Source organism: Ornithorhynchus anatinus, chromosome 7 (assembly GCF_004115215.2).
Source record: "Ornithorhynchus anatinus isolate Pmale09 chromosome 7, mOrnAna1.pri.v4, whole genome shotgun sequence".
In the NCBI taxonomy this organism is placed as follows: domain Eukaryota; kingdom Metazoa; phylum Chordata; class Mammalia; order Monotremata; family Ornithorhynchidae; genus Ornithorhynchus; species Ornithorhynchus anatinus.
Genome location: NC_041734.1, coordinates 68366840 through 68386941, shown reverse-complemented (window position 1 = coordinate 68386941; position 20102 = coordinate 68366840). Strand labels below are relative to the sequence as shown.

The window sequence follows — 20102 nt, the reverse complement described above, 5'->3', positions numbered from 1 at the left end:
TCTCTCCCCCGCCAAAAAACCCCCACCCCTCCAAAAGCGGAGGCCATGTTGCCCACGCCGGAATGCCCACTGAGAAGTCATTTGACCTGGTTGCTTAAGAAGGGCTGGTGGCTAGTAACCCCTTTCCCCTTTGTCCTGATGACAGTCAAAGCCACATGTCCAGGTCTGGGCAGCACAATTATGTTAACCAATCAATCAGTGCTATGTACTGAGTGCTTATTGAGTGCCAAGTACTAAGCATCTGAGAGAGCATAAGAGTAGCAAGACAAGCTCTCTGACCCCATCCCTCTCTGCAGCTGGGCTGTTTTGGCTAGGGCTATCTGGGACTATTTTCAATCTTCTGAGTGAAGCCCAAATCAAGGCCCAAGCCAGCTTCCCTGGAGCGTTCCTGGCCTTCCTGCCCGGGGAGCATACGGGCTAGAGCTCAAAGGTAAACAGCGCTGGCGGGTTTTCATTGCTAAGGTTGTTGTTCCCTCACTAAATTCCTTAAGCACCTTGACACTCGACCCAATCTCACAACGCTTCTCCCGGCTCCGTCGCTGGTCTGCTGTGTAACCTTGGGCCTCAGTTCCTCTGGGCCTCAGTTACCTCATCTGTAAAATGGGGATCGGAGACTCTCCCAAGCGCTTGGTACAGCGCTCTGCACAAGGTAAGTGCCCGATAAATATGACTGACTGAATGACAATGAGCCCCACTTGGGACAGGGGCTGTGTACAACCTGATTTTCTTGTATCCACCCCGAACAGTGCCTGGCACACAGTAAGCACTTTAACAAATTCCATGATTATTACTATGATGTAAATATTCTTAAACTTTATTATTTCCCTACCCCCCATCTATTTTAATGCGTCTCCCCGTGGAGACTGTAAGCTCCTTGCAGGCAGGGATAGTGTCTAGCATCTCTGTTGATAGGTACTATCACGAGTGCTTAGCATAGTGCTCTGTCCACAGAAAGCGCTCAATAAATATGATTGACTCATTTTTCTTCGGTGGGCCACAAATCAAAGCTGAATGCATCTTCTCCACCGGTGGAAAAGCAAGCGCAGTGTCTCCACGGCCCTGACCTAAGGCAATCTAAGACAGGGGTGGCTAGAACTAAGAAGCGGCGTGACCTAGTCGACGGAGCATCGGCCTGAGAGTCAGAAGGACCTGGGTGTTAATCCCGGCTCTGCTGTTTTTCTGCCTTGTTTGTGATCACGGGCAGGTCGTTTCACTTCTCTGGGCCTCAGTTCCCTCGTCTCTAAAATGGGGATTAAGCCTGCGAGTTCCACGAGGGACATGGACTGCGCCCAACCTGATCAGCTTGTATCTATCCCAGGGCTTAGTATGGTACCTAGCGCATAGTAAGTGCTTAACCGATACCATTAAAAGAAAAATAAAGAAAACCCAAAAGACTAATGTCGTATCCCCGATCTCGATTGTGGTAATAATAATAATGGCATTTGTTAAGCGCTTACTTTGTGCCAGGCACTGTTCTAAGCCCTGGGGTAGATACAAAGTAATCAGGTTGTCCCTCATGGGGCTCACAGTCTTCATCTCCATTTTAACAGATGAGGTAACTGAGGCACCGAGACGCGAAGTGTCTTGCCCAAGGCCACGCGGCAGGTAAGTGGCGGAGCTGGGATTAGAACCCACATCCTCCGACTCTTTCCACTAAGCCGGGTTGCTTCCACGCAGCCGAACTTGAGGTCGACCTGTTCCCTGATCCATTCGTTCTTTGTTCAAGCTCAAGGCCGGAGCAGGAGAGAGTCTTCTTCAGACCCCTCATCCGTCTGCCCGATCAGAGCCAACTCTCAAGAAGGAGAAGCAGGGTCGATGAGGCTAACGAACTGCTAGCGAGGAGAGTCGGCTGGGAGTCGGAGGGCACGGGGCGGAGGGCACATTGAAGGCCCATCTCCTCCGAGGGGCCTTCGCCAACTAAGCACCCCCTTCCTCATCTCCCACTCCCTTCTGCGTCGCCCTGACTTGCTCCTTTATTCATCCCCCCTCCAGCCCCACAGCACTTACATCCTTACTTAAATGTATTTCATTTCTACTAACGTCTCTCTCCCCTCTTGACTGTAAGCTTGCTGTGGGCAGGGAATGTGTCTGTTTACTGTACTGTACTCGCCCAAGTGCTTATTAGTACAGTGCTCTGCACACAGTAAGTGCTCAATAAATATGACTGAATGAATAATGACGGAGTGTGCTAGAGGTCAGAAGCCTCCTTGCTCAGCATTGATTAGATCCCTCCACAAGTTGCCAAAAGGTGAGTTTGGGGGAAGGCCCCCACAGCCCATTTGCATCTCCAGTTGAGAGGGAACCCCACCCCCTGGCGAGTATGGAAGCTGAGGTGGCCATCGTGTTTGTGGAGTGCATCGTGCATGAGCAGTTGCCATATACTTCCTGGAAGTACGCGACCCAGCGGTCGTAAGGGATGAACACTTTATAATAATTAATAACAACTACGGTATTTGTTAAGCGCTTACTATGTGCCCGGCACGGTTCTAAACACTGGGGTAGAGACAAGGTGATCCGTTTTGACACACTCCCTGTCCCGGATGGGGCTCACCCTCTAGGTGGGAGGGAGTGGGACGGCGAAGGGATAGAGAACGGGCCTGGGAATTGCAAGGTCATGGGTTCTAATCTCAGCTCTGCCACTGCTCTGCTGTGTGACCTTGGACAAATCACTTCACTTCGCTGGGCCTCAGTTACCTCTTCTGTAAAATGGAGTCGAGACTGCAAGCCCCATGTGGGCCAGGGACCAACTCGATTTCCTTGTGTCCACTCAACACTTAGTACAGTGCCTAGCACGTAACAAATACCACTATTATTATTTAATCATTTTACAGATGAGGGAAATGAAGTACAGAGAAGAAGTGACTCGCCCAAGATCACACAGCACTCGGGTGGGGGGGCCAGAATTAGAACCCAGGTCCTCTGACTCCCAGGCCTGTGCTTTTTCCATCAGGCCATGCTCCTTCTTAATGCAAAGGACCCTCTCGTGACCCCCTCCTCCCTGGATATGAAGTCACACCTGGTCAGCGGTCGGCCAGGGACAGAGTCCACATCCTCGAGGCTGGGCCCGGGCCGGGTGCTCCGGGATCCGCTGGTGCTCGGGCACCGAGGAGGGAGTCCAGACCCCAAAGGACAGAAGAGCAAAGCAGAGGAAAAGTCTGTTTCCGTTGGCCAGCTCCTGCAAGGGGCAGGGAAAAGAACGACTTCCTGCAAAGGTGGTGGGGAGAAGCGGTGAGGCCGAGTGGAAAGAGTATGGGCTTCAAAGTCAGAGGATCTGGGTTCTAATAATAATAATAATAATGTCGGTACTTGTTAAGCGCTTACTTTGTGCAGCACTACGTGTTCTAAGCGCTGGGGTGGATACAGGGTAATCAGAGTGTCCCACGTGAGGCTCACAGTCTTGATCCCCATTTTACAGATGAAGTAACAGGCACAGAGAAGTTAAGTGACTTGCCTACAGTCACACAGCTGACAAGAGGCAGAGTCGGGATTAGAACCCATGACCTCTGTCTCCCAAGCCCGGGCTCTTTCCACTGAGCCACGTGGCTTCTCCCCCGGCTCTGCCTCTTGCTCGGGCTGTGACCTTGGCCAAGTCACTTCTGTGCCTCGGTTTCTTCGGCTGCAAAATGGGGATACGCTACCCGTTCTCCGTTCCCTTAAGACCGGGAGTTTCATGTGGCCGACCCGATGATCTGGTTTCTACCATGCCTCTCGGGACAGGGTTTGGCCCATAAAGAAATTCCCTGACTGAAGCCACACCCGAGGCCCGATCAGGAAAGGGACTGTTACATTCAGGGAGGCACTGCTGACCAACATCACCTGACCCTTCACACTCTTTAAGGAAATCGGTTTGAAGGTTATATTACACTGTCCTCTCCCAAGGGCTTAGCACTGTGCTCTGCACACAGTAGGTGCTCAGTAAAGACCGCTGATGGATTGATTGGCACCAGAATTTCCAGGCCCTTAGTTGACTGAAGAATCATCTAACCAGTGTTGGACACTTTACTAATCTAGGCTTGGGTCAAATCTGATCACCCCTTATTGGGTTTAGGGAATTCCAAGCTGTGGCCCCGTTCCCTATGACCGATCCCTCAATCCCACAGCAATTCCAGCCCCAGGAGGTGCCAGAATACCGACTCTCCTTCCCTCAGGCCCAGGGCGGACTGGCCCCCTTTCTTTCTGCCTCGTGTTAGGTTCCAACAGCGTGTTCGTTAGGGCCTCAAGAGGCATCTAGCCCACAGGTGTTCCTGTAAGAGCTTTAGTAAGGATAATAATAATGACAATAATAATTGTATTAGGCAGTTACCACATACCAAGGCCTCTACTAAGTGCTGGAGTAGAGACGAAATCATCAGGTCCCACATGGGGCTCACAGTCTAGGTAGGAAGGAGAATAGGTATCGAATCCCCATTTTGCAGATGAGGGAACTGAGGCCCAGAGAAATTAAGTGACTCGCCCGAGGTCGCACGGCAGAGCCGGGATTAGGACCCAGCCCGTCTTGACTTCCAGGCCTGGGCTCTATCCACTAGGCCACGCTGCTCCTCCTCACATGCTCATAGGCAGGCATGCAGCCAGGAAGGGGCTGCCTTCTTCTCCTTCTCGGGGCAGGAAAGGATCCTGACTGAGCGTGCTCCGCTCCAGTAAGCTGCACCTTGGGCAAACACACTTCCCTGGTGCTTCTGAGGAGTTCATTCATTCAACAGTATTTACTGAGCGCTTACTATGTGCACAGCACTGTATTGAGCGGTTGGAATGTACAATTGAGCAACGGATAGAGACAATCCCTGCCCAATGACGGGCTCAAAGTCTAATCAGGGGAGACAGAGGGCAGAGCAAAACAGAACGAAACAAAAACAACATCATCACGCTAAACAGAATCAAGGGGATGTACACCTCATTAACAAAATAAATAGGGTAATAAATAATATATACAAATGAGCACAGTGTTGGGGGGAGGGGAGGAGGAGCAGAGGGAAAGGGGGCTCAGCTGAGGGAAGGTGAAGGGGGAAGTGGGAGGAGTGGAGGGGGAGCAGAGGGAAAAGGGGGGGGGGCTCAGTCTGGGAAGGCCTCTTGGAGGAGGTGAGCTCTCAGTAGGGCTTTGAAGACAGTTTGGAGGACGTGAGGAGATTTAGCTGGACCTACAGAAAATACGTCCATTGCCCATTTCTTCGCTCGGAATCCTATATTCATCAACTCATTGTCCTAGTTCTCTAAGTGAAGGAACAGACGAGCCAACCCTCTCATTTATGCTCTTCTGTTTCAAGCCCCGTCCCCTGACGCTCTGGGTAGTCGCCTGGCTGTCAAGAGTGGGTCACCTCCTCAGAAAGCGGGCAGGCGGGAAAAGATGGGACTGGATCACGGACAGTAAGGAACAGAGAAAAGGAAATCAGAAAATGCTCTCACCTTGTGACCGTCAGGCCCATGTGGGACAGGGACTGTGTCTGACCCAATTTCCTTGTATCCACCCCAGCGCTTAATACAGTGCCTGGCATAAAGTAAGCATTTAACAAATACCACAGTTATTAATAATAATAATAATGATGATGGTATTTAAGTGCTTACTATGTGCCAGGCACAGTTCTAAGCACTGGGATAGATATAAGGTTATCAGGTTGTCCCACGTGGGGCTCACAGTCTTCATCCCCATTTTACAGATGAGGTCACTGAGGCACAGAGAAGTTAAGTAACTTACCCAAAGTCACACATCTGACAAGTGGCTGAGCCGGGATTAGAACCCACGACCTCTGACTCCCAAGCCCAGTCTCTTTCCTCCCTCCAGACCACCCCAGCCTAGCATATGCACTTCTTACTGGGCTCACTGGGCCAAGTGGAAATGGTTTAGTTCGGACTGGCCCACAACAGGACCCCCGGTCTACTCCTGCCCCATCTTTTTTTTTTTTATGATCCTTGTTAAGCGGTTACTATGTGCCAGGCACTGAACTAAGCACTGGGGAGGATAACACCTAATCAAGTTGGACACAGTCCCACGTGGGGCTCACAGTCTTAACCCCCGTTTTACAGAGAAGGTAACTGAGGCACAGAGAAGTGACGTGACTTGCCCAAGGTCACAGAGCAGACAAGCGGCGGAGCCGAGATTACAACCCAGATCTCTCCTGACTCCGTGTTCTATCCACTGGGCCACGCAGATTTTCACCACAGGTGGCTTGGTCGAACAGCGGGAGAGGAGAGGTGTTAAGAGTCCATCACAGTAATTTACGCAATTTTACAGATGGCCAACACGTATCACATCGGCACCACATACACACCCCCATATGCACCCACACGCACGGACACACTGCCCCCCGCCACAAACCTCGGAGGACAAACTGGGGCAGAGCTTCTTGTCCGGATGAGACTCCTCCTCTTCGTCCGGGGGTGGCTTTGCTGGAGGAGGTGGACGTTCTCTCTGAGAAAGAAAACGAGAAACGCTGCGGTATTTTCTCCTCCAACACCTGGCATTGTCTGTCTGGGTTTTTTCTAATGGTATCTGTAAGTGCTTACTACTTGCCAGGCACTGTACTAAACGTCGGGGTAGATATAAGATAATCAGGCTGGACACGGTTCCCGGCCCACATGGGGCTCACAGTCTTAATCCCCATTTGATAGATGAGGCGAGTTAAAGTGACTTACCCAAGGTCACACAACCGACAAAGGATGGACCTGGGATAAGAACCCAGATCCTCTTATTCCCAATACCGTATTCTTTCACATCAAGCCAGTTTAGTCCCCTTCTACCATGTCGTGTAATTACGCCCACCTTGGATTCTTTGTGGGGATGTGGGAGTACGTGGTATCGAAAATTGGTAGACAGGTTCCTGGGGGGGGGGAGAGGGTTACTATCACCCTATAGTTATGAGGAACAGCGGGAGAGAGGAGACAGAAAAAAAGAGAGAAAGAGGACTGTGACTGTGTGTGGGGAATTCTTATGAGGGACAGGGAATGGGGACACAGTCCTACCGCATTTACGTGTATTCCTGGGTTCTAATCCCAGGTCTGCTACTTGTCTGCCGTGTGTCCTTGGGCAAGTCACTTTACTGCTCCGTACCTCAGTTATCTCATCTGTAAAATGGGGATTAAGAATGTGAGCCCCACGTGGGACAGGGACTGTGTCCAACCTGATGACTTTCTATCTCCCCTGGTGCTTAAAACAGTGCTGGGCATAAAATAAATGCTTAATCAGTACATAATTATACCCGTCTACTCTACTACTTCCCCTCTCTGTGATTTACCTTAATGTCTGTCTCCCCCATAGATCACTGACCAACTCTGTTGTACTGTACTCTCCCAAGTGCTTAGTACAGTTCTCCGACGCAGTAATAATAATAATGTTGGTATCTGTTAAGCGCTTATTATGTGCAGAGCACTGTTCTAAGCGCTGGGGTAGATCCAGGGTAATCATTTGTCCCACGTGAGGCTCACCGTCTTCATCCTCATTTTACAGATGAGGTCACTGAGGCCCAGAGAAGTGAAGTGACTTGCCCAAAGTCACACAGCTGACAAGTGGCAGAGCCGGGATTTGAACCCAAGATCGCTCACTCCCAAGCCCGGGCTCTTTCCACTGAGCCACGCTGCTTCTCCAGTAAGCGCTCACTAAATATCAGTGATTGATAGAACGGGGAGGGAGAGAGAGGGAAAGGCAGCAGGGGACTGGGAAGGAGAGGGAACGGGGACAGAACTCAGATAAACCACCAATTCTTAAGCTTCTCTGGGGCAGGGAAGAGATCTACCGACTCTGTAGTACTGTCCTCTCCCAAGCGCTCGATACGGTGCTCTGCACACGGAAAGTGCTCAGGAAATACCATTGATTTATCTTGATTTCAAATGCCCAGCAATGAGTTTCCTTCCTTCTCTAGCAGCAGCAGCAGCAGCAGCAGCAGCAGCAGCAGAGAGTATTTTCCTCTTCCAAGTGCTCAGTATAGTGCTCTTCACACAGAAAGCATTCAATAAATACCACTGATTGTTCTTGATTTCAAATGCCCTAGGAATGAGTTCCTTCTTTTTCCAGCAGCAGCAAACGCAGCCGCAGGGAGAGAGCATGCCAGCGGCCTTAAGAAGGGAGGACATTAGCCCCTACCTAGAAATCCTCTCATACTGAAGTGAAAATCGAGGATAACCGACAAGAGGAAGTCCAAAAGCAAACCAGAAAGAGAACCGATGATCCAGCCGTGCTCAGACTGTTTGTTCGGCTCGACGGTTTGACCTTCTGAAAACGGTAGGTCAGGCCGAGACTGATTAAAGCTCCAGGTGGCTCCAAGTGGCATTTTGCAAGAAAGCACCAATTCGATCAATCACTCAGCACTTAGTATTTGCTATGCAGAGCACTGTACTAAGTGCTTGGAAGAGTACAAGAGTTGGCAGGAACGTTCCCAGCCCTCGACAAACTTACAGTCTTGAGCGGCTTGAAAGTGTGGTAACAGGTAACGTGCGGTAACGTGTATCATAGGCAGTAAACCCTTCCTCAGGAAAGAGCAGAGGCTCCCGCTGAATTATGGAGAATTCAGAAGAAATCAACATTTCAGAGGCTCCCCCAGTTTCAAAGTCCTATGGGTTATTTTTTTGACTGTCACCCTTAATTACGATTCATTGTTCGGCATTATTCCATGGCGAGGTCACTCATTCCCTGTCTCCCCGAAGTTAAGGACGGTCGTCTTTATGGTCTTCAGCGGGCGAGCTTAGCAATTTTCCAGAACTGCTTGCTGGATTGAGTTTGTCTTGGAGAAATGCTCCCCCTCCCTTCCCTCCTCCTAAACCCCCGAGGGGCAGGAAGTACCTTGGGGGTCTGTTCAGAGAATCCCCAGCTGATGTCCTAGCTTTCCTCACTCTGGTTCCCTCAGGGGGTTAAAGAGGGAAAGGTGGCCATCGCTGAAATATCTCCTAGGACCCAGGGAAAGACTGTTTATTGTTGCATTATACTCTCCCAACCGCTTAGCACGGCACTTTACACACAGTAAGCGCTCAATAAACACGACTGAAGGTTGGCTGATCGCACCCCTCAGAATAGGCAGAAACGGTTTGGCCGCGCGATCCATCACCGGACCCCCGATATCGGAGAGGGGGGCAGCCGAGGCTGGGGACAGGCACTGTCTGACCCTGGATCTCAGAGAGAGAGAGAGAGAGAGAGAGAGAGAGAGAGAGAGAGAGAGAGAGAGAGAGAGGGAGGAGGAGGAGGAGGAGCAGGAGGAGGAGAGGGGAGAGAGGAGGGAAGAGGAAGGAGGAGGAGGGTCAGGGTTTTGCAGGGCCAGTTCCTTGTGCTGCCCTAGCAACTGCATTGGCTCCTCCTGATGGACTCTGAGTGCAACTGTGATGGATAGTCAAGGGAGATGAAGGGACAAGGAGGGGCAGAATAGCACAGAACTATCAGGCAGCTACCCACGACCAGGAAGAAACAGCGGATAGTGGGATCTAACCGACCAGCAAATGCCCACGGGCCTGGCCTCTCCGACCTCTGACTCCATCCCCTTGCCCCCCCACCTCACCTTGCTACTCTCCTTCTACGACCCAGCCCGCCCGCTTCGCTCCTCTAATGCTGACCTTCTTACTGTCTCTCGATCTCATCTATCTCACCTCCGACCCCTCGCCCACATCCTGCCTCTGGTCTGGAACGCCCTCCCTCCTCAAATCCGACAGACAACTAACTCTCCCCACCTTCAAAGACTTCCCAGACTAAGCCTCCCCCGCTTTCCTCTTCTCCCACTCCCTTCTGCGTCGCCCTGACTTGCTCCCTTTGTTCTTCCCTCTTACCGGCCTCACAGCACTTCAGTACATATCTGTCATTTATTTATATCAATATCTGTCTCCCCCACTCTAGACTCTAGGTTCACTGTGGGCAGGGAATGTGTCCTTTTATTGTATTATGCTCTCCCAAGCGTTTAGTATATTACCCTGCACCTACTAAGTGCTCAATAAATACGACAACGAATGAAAGGGATGAAAGGTGGAGACGACCGGGAATACTAAAAAAAAACAACTAAAAAAAACCTGGGGCCAGCAGAGGGAGACCCCACAGCTCACAAGGGTCCAACCAGATCAGCTTGCATCTAATAAAAATAATAATGTTGGTATTTGTTAAGCACTTACTATGTGCACAGCACTGTTCTAAGCGCTGGGGTAGATACAGGATAATCGGGTTGTCCCACGTGAGGCTCCCAGTTAATCCCCATTTTACAGATGAGGTCACTGAGGCACAGAGAAGTGAAGTGACTCGCCCGCAGTCACACAGCTGACGAGTAGCAGAGCCGGGATTCGAACTCATGACCCCTGACTCCCAAGCCCAGGCTCTTTTCCACTGAGCCACGCTGCTTCTACCCTAGCTAACGCTTTAATACAGTACCTGGCGCATAGCAAACGTTTAACAAATACCATAAAAAGAAATGAGGAAAAACAGGTGGCACCTCCAAGGGGCCAGAGGGGGCGGCGAGCCACCTGAATTTCCAGCTGGGAGGGGGAGATCTGGGGACCAGACTCCCAACGTCGCCCAATCCAGGTCCCCGACCAAACTCGAGGGCTCCCAAACCAGGCTGAAAAGAGCGAGGAGTTCCCAAACAAGGCGAAGGAGACCGCAGACGAGGTATTTCTGCCAGGCTCGCTCTTCAAAGCCTGCCTGGCGCTCCTAAGCCCTGTCTCATTAGCTCCCCATCGCACAGAAAAGTGAGTGACTGGCATCCCCAAGGGCAAGAGTTTTGGAAACTGTAACGTGGCCCCCTCCAAACCAGAGACCAAAGACTTAAGCGAGAAGAGAGACGTCAGCATTTGACTAGGAAGAGAAGGGGCGGCTCCAGGGCCAATCCACTCAATTCTTCTGTCCGTCTCCCCCGATTAGACCGTAAGCCCGTCAAACGGCAGGGACTGTCTCTATCTGTTGCCGACTTGTTCATCCCAAGCGCTTAGTACAGTGCTCTGCACATAGTAAGCGCTCAATAAATACTATTGAATGAATGAATGAATGAATTCTTCTCCTCAGGGTCGTCTCTAGGGGAATGCGAGGCCCAGGACAACCAGCCTGGTGGGAAGGTTGCGGGGTGGTGAGGGGAGGCGGGAGGGGGTATTTACGGAATGGAAATTCCCTCCTTAAATTCCTCTCTCTCTTCCTTCCCTCTCCCACTCCACATAATGACACAGCAGTGAGATCCCCCCAGGTCACAAGCCGGTTGGGACCACCCAAGACCCTGTGTCACAAGGCTCAGTGGAAAGAGCAGAAGCTTGGGAGCAGAGGTTGTGGGTTCTAATCCCGGCTCCGTCGCTTGTCAGCTGTGTGACTTTGGGCAAGTCACTTAACTTCTCTGCGCCTCAGTTACCTCATCTGTAAAATGGGGATGAAGACTGGGAGCCCCACGGGGGACCCGATTCACCTTATATCTACCCCAGCGCTTAGAACGGTGCTTGGCACATAGTAAGCACTTAACAAACGCCATCATTACTATTAATAAGAATAATAATAATAATAGTTGAATTTATTTTGGGCTTACTCTGTGCCGGGCGCCGTTCTAAGCGCCGGGGAAGATACGAGCCAGTCGGGTTTGACGCGGTCCCTGTCTCACAGAGGGCTCCCAGTCTTAACCCCCATTTTACAGATGAGGAAACTGAGGCCTGGAGAAGTGATTTGCCCAAGGTCACCTAACAGACAGGTGGCGGGGTCAGGATTAGAACCCGGGTCCTTCTAACTCCCAGGCCCCATGCTCTACCCACTAGACCTCAGTTTCATTTCCACCCCAGAGGCCCAGGCGCCCCGACCCAGCCCACCCAGCCCAAAGCCCTGGGCTCCCCGCCAGATCCCCGGCCCGGGCTACGTACTGGAGCGGCTCCGGCTGCTTTCCCGCCGGCCGCCTCGGCCTCCTTATTTCCGGAGTCTCGGTCGGAAGACTTGCCGCTGGCCGTGCTGTCCAGGGAGTGGCAGGAGATGGCGTTGTACAGGGCCTCGTAGGGACACTCGTCCTCGGACCTGACGTCAAAGTCGATGAAGAGCTCGCTCACGGCTCTCTCTACGTCCCCTGTGGGTGCTGAGGAGAGCAATCCAACAGTCAGTCGATTCATCGACCCCTGGGATTTGTTGAGCACCTACCGGGCGCGGAGCACCGCACTCCGTGCTCGGGAAAGTATGACAACACCGGAGAAGCAGCGAAGCCTAGTGGATAATAATAATCATAATGTTGGTATTCGTTAAGCGCTTACTATGTGCCGAGCACTGTTCTAAGCGCTGGGGGAGACACAAGGGAATCAAATTGTCCCACGTGGGGCTCACAGTCTTAATCCCCCTTTTACAGACGAGGTAACTGAGGCACCGAGAAGTTAAGTGACTTGCCCACAGTCACACAGCTGACAAATGGCCGAGCCGGGATTCGAACCCATGACCTCTGACTCCAAAGCCCGTGCTCTTTCCACTGAGCCAGGCTGCTTCTCTAATAGCGTACGGGCCTGCGAGTCGGAGGACCTGGGTTCTAATTCCGACTCCACCACCTGTCTGCTGTGTGAGTGTGGGCAAGTCACTGTACTTCTCTGTGCCTTAATGCCCTAATCTGTAAAACAGGTATATAACGTGTGATCCTAGATACGCCTGCCCCCTACCAAAGGAAGAGTAAGGAGGAAAGAAAAGAAGAGGCACATGGCAGCGAAGCAGAAGACGGAAGAACTCAAATCCATCCATTTCTTCCTTCTGGAAGAGAATCTACAGATTTTAGTTTGGGTGTATGTTATCACGCATATAGTCTCTCTCTAATGGGCGAGACAGACATTAAAATGAATTATAGCTAGTGTTGTTTTATGCCGTGGAGTCGTCTCTGACCCGCAGTGACACGATTAGACGTAAGCCCATCGATTATTCATTCATTCAGTAGACTTTATTGAGCGCTTACTATGTGCAGAGCACTGCACTAAGCACTTGGAATGTACAAATCGGTAACAGATACAGTCCCTGCCCTTTGACGGGCTTACAGTCTAATCGGGGGAGACGGACGGACAAGAACAATACCAATAAATAGAATCAAGGGGATGAACATCTCATTAAAACAATAGCAAATAAATAGAATTAAGGCGATGTACATCTCATTAACAAAATAAATAGGGTGATGAAAATATATACAGTTGAGCAGACGAGTACGGTGCTGAGGGGATGGGAAGGGAGAGGGGGAGGAGCAGATTAGACCGTAAGCCCGTCAAAGGGCAGGGACTGTTTCTATCTGTTACCGATTTGTACATTCCAAGCGCTTAGTACAGCGCTCTGCACATAGTAAGCGCTCAATAAATACTATTGAATGAATAAAACGGGGATACAAAGTGTGATCCTATGCGAGACAGGGACTGTGTCCAAACCAATTATTTGTATCTACCCCAGGGCTCAGTACAGTGTCTGGCACACAATAAGTGCTTAACAAATACCATTAAAAAAAAATGCTAAATGCAATCCCTGGCCAACAGGGAGCTTACAGTCTACCCAGGGCTCTGGAGACAGAGGGTAGTCAAAACACTCCGTCTTGCTTGAGTACCAACGTGACGACTCTTCGACCCTATGTTAAACCGTTGCTACATCTCTCTGCAGAACAGATACGGAAGAGGGGGAAGGCTCGCCAAAGCAGGTGTTGGAAAACCTCTTGGCTCTTCTGTTTTTTTCCTTCTCCCGCTCATACGTTTCCCTTTTTCCCCTCTCCCAGGGGGATGCCCAGGAATCGATCTTCGAAAACGCCGGCCACTCGCACCTGCCTAGTCCCTGCCTCCGAACACCAGCCACACGCTGCAAGTGCTCTGAAAGGAAGGATGATGCCGAGGACGAAGGCAAGGCGGACAGCTCAAAGTAATAATAATAATAGTGGTAATCATTAGTACTATTATTGATAATTCGTTCGTTCAATATTGAATGAGCTCTTTCTGTGCGCAAAACACTGTGTTAATTGCTTGGGAGGGTACAAAAGAACAATAAACTGACACATTCCCGGCCCATAATGAGCTCACTGTGGTATCCTTTAAGCGCTTACTAAGTATCGAGCACTGAACTAAGTGTTGGGGCAGACAGAAGATAACCAGGTCCCACATGGACTCACATTATAACTAGGAAGGAGAACAGGTACTGAACCCCCATTCTGCGGATGAGGAAACTGCGGCACAGAGAAGTGAAGTGACTTGCTCAAGGTCACGCAGCAGGTAAGTGGGATTAGAATCCAGATCTCTTCCCTTCTTCAAAGCTCTACTGAGAGCTCAGCTCCTCCAGGAGGCCTTCCCAGACTGAGCCCCCCCTTTCCCTCTGCTCCCCTTCCCCTCTGCTCTTCCCCTTCCCCTCAGCACTGCGCTCATTTGTAAATATTATTTATTACCCTATTTATTTTCTTAATAAAGTGTATACCTCCTTGATTCTATTTATCGTGATGATGTTGATTTGGTTTTGTTTTGCTCTGTTTTGCTTTGCTGTCTGTCTCCCCCGCTTAGACTGCGAGCCCTTCACTGGGCAGGGATTGTCTCTATCTGTTGCCAAATTGTCCATTCCAAGCGCTTAGCACAGTGCTCTGCACATAGTAAGCGCTCAATAAATACGACTGAATGAATCCTCTGGCTCCCAGGCCAATCCTCCTTCCACCAGGCCCTGCCGCTTCCCTCTTAACCCTTTCAAGAGATTCCCACTAGGACCGTAAGCTCCTTGAGGGCAGGGAACATTTCTACCAAGTCTACTGTTTTGTACCCTCCCGAGTGCTTAGTCCAGTGCTCTGCACATAGCAAGCGCTCAATAAATACCACTGAGTGACTCCCTCATCCAGTGCGGGGATCCTCCGGGCCCAACTGTGGCTCGGAGCCCATTCCCCGAGATGGGCGTGGACACCTCTTTGCCTGGAGAGCTGCTAAGAGCAGGGGGTTCCCATCGGGATTTGGGAGTCGGAGACGACTCGGGCCTTCTATCCCGACAAGCCGACGATGGGAGAAAATGCCCGTGAGCACAGAGGGGACTTAGCACGGAAACGCCAACCTCACGGGTTCAGTGACCATTTCCTTGTCACCCACAGGGCAAACTTGGTTATTTTTCTTCCGGTAGGTTAAAGCCCTTACTATGTGCCAGACCCCAGGGGAGATACAAGCTCATCAGGTTGGACACGGTCCCTGTCCCATATCGGGCTCACAGTCTCGATCCCCGTTGTACCGATGAGGTAACTGAGGCGCAGAGAAGTGACTTGCCAAGTGGTGGGACCGGGATTAGAACTCGGGTCTTTCCGACTTCCGGGTCTGCGTTTTATCCGCTGGGCCATGCTGCTTTCCGGGTTACTTCCCTTTGGGCTGGGGACCGCATGGCCTGAGCGATGGCGGGCACGTGCTCCCCATGCCGACATGAGGCGGCGGGGTGGAGGAAAGGCGGCGTCTCTCTAGGATGGGCGGAGAAGCAGCGTGGCTCAGTGGAAAGAGCCCGGGCTCGGGAGTCAGAAGTCACGGGTTCTAATCGTGGCTCCGCCAATTTGGCAGCTGGGTGACCTTGGGCAAGTCACTTAACTTCCCCTTGCCTCAGTTATCATCTGTAAAATGGGAATTAAGACTGTGAGCTCCACGTGGGACAACCTGATTACCTTATACCCCCCAGCACGTAGTAGTAAGCGCTTAAATACCAAAGAAAAAAAGGAGACTCGGACCCTCTGGCCCCCCAGTTGATCAGGCTCCGGCGGGCAGCCCGAGGCGGGGTCGGCCTCCTTACCTTGGGGTTTTCGGACGGCCAGGTCCCCGATGGGGATGAGCTGGGGCTGGGCGGGAGCGGGCCTGTCTGCTTCTTTAGCCTTCTTCCCCATCGTGTGACCTACACGGAAAGGAAGGCCAGCTCCGCTACAGCGGCTCCCCCCGCAACACCCCGCCACGTTCTTTCCCGGCCCGCCGGCCCACCCCTCCCTCCACGCCCAAAGAGCGGGCTTCCCTCCGGCGGGTGCCCACCTTCGATGAGTGCTGCGATCTGTTGGCTTTTCTGAGAGGGCAGCTCCCTCACGGTGTCCAGCGCCGTCAGCCCCCGATTGTCCCTGATGGTCACGTCGATCCCTGCGGGCACACGGAAGGAGGGGTGGGGAGGGCCTTCTCGGGACCATCGTTGGACCATCTCTGGCAAGCGGGCGTCCGCTTCCGGCGTCGCGGGCGCTCTCCCCGCGGAGCCGGGCTTCGGGCTTTCCGGAGGGACGGGCCGGAAGGGACCGTCGACCGGAGCGGACGTACGGAGACATCTGCGGCCGAGGCGGGGGGGGGGATCGACCCCCTCCGGGGTGGCTCCCGGTGGCTCCCCGCCCCCGCCCCCCGAGCCGTTGGGGTCAGGAGCGCTACAACCTCTCACCTGCAGCCAGCAGGATTTGCACCACATCAGTCTTGCCAAACAAAGCAGCCTCATGCAAAGCACTGCCCTTCTCCGTCTGGAAAGCAAACGAGAACTCAGTGCGGGGGTCCGAGGATGCGCATCGGTGGGCTCCGGCTGGTTGGCCGTGCGAACGGAGACCTCAGACCGATCACGCGCGGACACACGGGAGGGAGGGAGGGGAACGATCCGCCCGGAAGCCGGCCGGCCCCGTCTCTCTGCCCAGTTCCCCGCGGCGCCTCGACCGGCCCCGGGAGCCTCTGCCCTTGCCTGAAAGACAATCCGCCGCCGGGCCCCCGGTGGCTTTTGAAATGGGAGCCGGAGACCGTCCCGTAGGGCGGGCTGGGCCGGTGTCGGTGGCCCCGGGTCCGGGGCAAGGGGACCCAGGGACAGGTGGGAACGGGGCGGCAGCGTGGCTTAGAGGGCAGAGGCCGGACCCGGGAGTCAGAAGGATCTGGGTCCTAATCCCGGCTCTGCCACGTGTCTGCTGTACGACTTTGGACAAGTCGCTTCTCTGGGCCTCGGTCGCCTCATCTGTAAAATGGGGATTAAGATCGTGAGCCCCATGTGGAACGGGGACTGTGTCCAATCTGATTTGCTTGTATCCAACCCAGTGCTTAGAACAATGTAAGCATAGTAAGCACTTAATGCCACGACTGTTATTATTATTGGAATAGGGGGTGGTTGGGCCGGCCTGCCAGAGACCTTTTCTAGGCAACACCTATCCTGCCACGCTTGCAACCTGAAAGTTTTAGTCTGGAACCGCAGAGAAGCGGCGTGGCCTAGAGGAAAGAGGCCGGGCCCGGGAGTCAGAGGGACCTGCGTCCCAATCCAAGCTCCGCCGCCTGCCCGCCGTGTGACCTCGGGCAAGTCACTTCACTTCTCTGAGCTTCAGTTTCACCAAACGTAAAACGGGGATTAAGACTGTGAGCCCCATGTGGGACAGGGGCCGTGTCCAGCCTGATTAGCTTCTACCTACCTCAGTGCCGAATACAGTGCCCGGCACATGGTAAGTGAAAAAAGGCTCGTAAAGATCGGGGCCGTGCCACCAAACCGGGGAACGGCTCCCAGTTCTCCCTTCCCCTCCCCTCGGCACTGTGCGTATCTGTATATATTAGTTATTACCCTATTTATTTTGTAAATGAGGTAGACATCCCCTTGATTCTATTTCTCTTGATGATGATGTCTCGTTTTGTTCCATTTTGCTTTGCTGTCTCCCCCGTTTAATAATAATGTTAATACTGTTGGTATTTGTTAAGCGCCTACTAGGTGCCGGGCACTGTTCTAAGCGCTGGGGGAGATACGGGGTAATCAGGTTGTCCCACGTGGGGCTCACACACTTTTAATCCCCGTTTTACAGTGCAATTCGACTTGAGCCCGTCGCCGGGCAGGGATCGTCTCTATCTGTTGCCGGATTGTACACTCCAAGCGCTTAGTACAGTGCCCTGCACACAGCAAGCGCTCGGTAAATACCATCGAATGGAACGACAGGGAGGTTTTACGGTTGCTCGGCTCCATCTGGGCAAGGAGAAGAATTTGGAGGTTTCCAGTGGCAGGGAAGGCTGCGTTAATGTCCCGGGAGATAAAGGGTTGAGGCCGCCGCCCGTCCCCCGGCAGATTCTGGAGGCAACCGGGCCTGCTCCGGCAGCGCCACCTTTCCTGACGGTAAGCTCGTTGCGGGCGGGGAATGTGTCCGTTCACTGTTACATCGTCCTCTCCCGGAGTACAGTGCTCTGCACGCAGTGACAGCTCAGGCAATACGATCGAATAAATGAACGAACCAAGGGTCCCCAGGACGGCCGGGGCACCCAGAGAAGGGTCCGGCAGGCGGGGGAGAGGTCCGCGTGGGTCGAGGGGGTTCGCCGGCCTCCCGGTGCCCCAGGGGACGACCGCGTGACGGACAGAAGCAATGCAAGGAGGCAGTGCCACACAGAAGCGGAGCCCGGCCGGCGGGGCGGGGGGGTTTCCGGGCCTCGCCTCCACGGGCCCGGACCCGCTCCGGCACCTCTACCTGGTAGTTGCTGTCCATCCCGGCGTCCAGAAGGACTCGGACCACGGCCTTGTGGCCGTTGCGGGCGGCCAGGTGCAAGGGGGTGTGTTTCTTAGTGTTGCAGCTTAAGAGGTTGGGGTGGGCGTTGAGCAGCAGCTTCACCACGTCCAGCCTCCCGTAGAGGGCGGCCAGGTCCAGCGGCGTCTCGAACTTGTTGTTGCGCATGGTGGGGTCCGTCAGCTCCTCCAGGAGGACCCTGACCACCTCCGTGTGGCCATACTGAGCCGCGCAGTGCAGGGCCGTCTCGTTGTCGTTGTTCTGGAGGGCGAACAGAGCGGGCCAGACCGTCACGGGGGAGAGGGAACTCCCTCGGCCCCGAGTCCGGGCTCCGAGGCGGGAGGCGGGCCGAACCGCTCGACGTTAAATGAGGCAGACAACGGCAGGCCCGGCGCCTCGAGACACCGACTCGGAATCCGGGCCATTTCCCAAGCCCGCTGCCCCGGGGGTGGTTTACTCCTGCGCCGGGAAGTTGCCGGAAACCGTCACTCCAGGAGGGATGCTGTAGTATTAAACTGAACGGTGCCCCCGCTTTCGGTGCTTAGAGCAAAGGAGAAGGTGGGGGAGACCGACACCCCGAAAGCTCCCCGTGGGCAGGGGACGGGTCTATCAAATCCGGTGTACTGTACACCCCCAAACGCTTAGTACAGTGCTCTGCCCACCGTAAGCGCTCAATAAATTCTAGTGACGGTGATGTCGAGTCCCGATCGAAACGCTCGGGGCCGTTGCTTTCATTTAAACCTCAAATGGTTTGACGGGATGGTCTCTGCTTCTCGAAAAACTACGGCTCTCCGATCCTAGAGTTACGGAGCGGCCCCGCCACTTCCACACCCGAGCACGCGTTCTTCAGCAAGGCGGAAGAATCGGGGAAGCTTCCAGCATGCAAAGAGAGCGGCAAACCGTGTTAAAGACATCGAGCGGAGCGGCCGTAAGCATTTCCGCCCATCGGCGGCCGGCCGCTTCGGCTCCGCCGCCGAGAAAGGCGGCGGGCTCAGACCGTTGCCGCGGGCAAAAGCCGGAACCGTTAACGCGGGCAACCCGGGATCAAGTTTAGCGCAGAGCCGCCGTTTGCCGGTCAGTCATTTACAACCTCGTTTCCCGGCGTTCGGTGGTGCGAGGTGCAAAATGGCCCCCGATTCCCTCCCTTCGGGTTCCACCACCCCGAGTTCAACGTTCTTTCGACCGCAGAGCCCGTAGGGGAGCAGCATGGCGAGCTCACTGCGGGCGGGGAATGGGTCTGTTATATTGTTATAGAGTACTCGCCCAGGCGCTCAATACAGTGCTCTGCACCCAGTAAGTGCTCAATAAAAGGGACTGACTGGCTGGAGCTTTTATCAGTAGCCCCATATTTGCGCTACTTTTTTATCCCCTGTGACCGACGGCAAATAAAACTACAGCCGATGGGATGGAATCTCCAAGTTTTCTCTTTTCTCCCAGGCTCTTCCTCAGATAATTTCCGGGGGTGGGGGAGAATTGAATCTTCCAAGAGGTGTTTCACTTCACCACTCTAAAGTGTGGTGGGACTGGGGCAGGGGGCTAGGGGTGGGGGACACCCTTCCGGCCTCAACATTTTGCACATTTCAACAGTCGAGATCGGAGACTTCGCGACTGCCTTCAATCTCTCCACGGGTTAATTCCCACCCAAGGGTTACCCAAATCACGCGTGCAATTCCGTCAGCTTTAGATTGGCATCTGACTGCATCGTCGTTGGGTCTGTTTCCCCCCCCAGCTAAGTGAAATACACCGGGAGGATCCATAGCGGCC

General features: G+C 53.4%; 1 protein-coding gene across 3 annotated transcripts in view; it reads right to left on the bottom strand.

The window, feature by feature from the left end:
* The window catches only part of ANKS1A (ankyrin repeat and sterile alpha motif domain containing 1A), a 160874-nt gene that overhangs the window by 57680 nt on the left and 83092 nt on the right, over window positions 1-20102 (bottom strand). For all 3 annotated transcript variants that reach the window (XM_029068156.2, XM_029068157.2, XM_029068158.2), the window contains 6 exons: window positions 18303-18599; window positions 16274-16349; window positions 15886-15987; window positions 15656-15754; window positions 11788-11993; window positions 6311-6403 (listed from right to left, as the gene is read on the bottom strand). In XM_029068156.2, the coding sequence (XP_028923989.1) occupies window positions 6311-6403; window positions 11788-11993; window positions 15656-15754; window positions 15886-15987; window positions 16274-16349; window positions 18303-18599 (873 nt within the window). The remainder of the gene's footprint in view (window positions 1-6310; window positions 6404-11787; window positions 11994-15655; window positions 15755-15885; window positions 15988-16273; window positions 16350-18302; window positions 18600-20102) is intronic.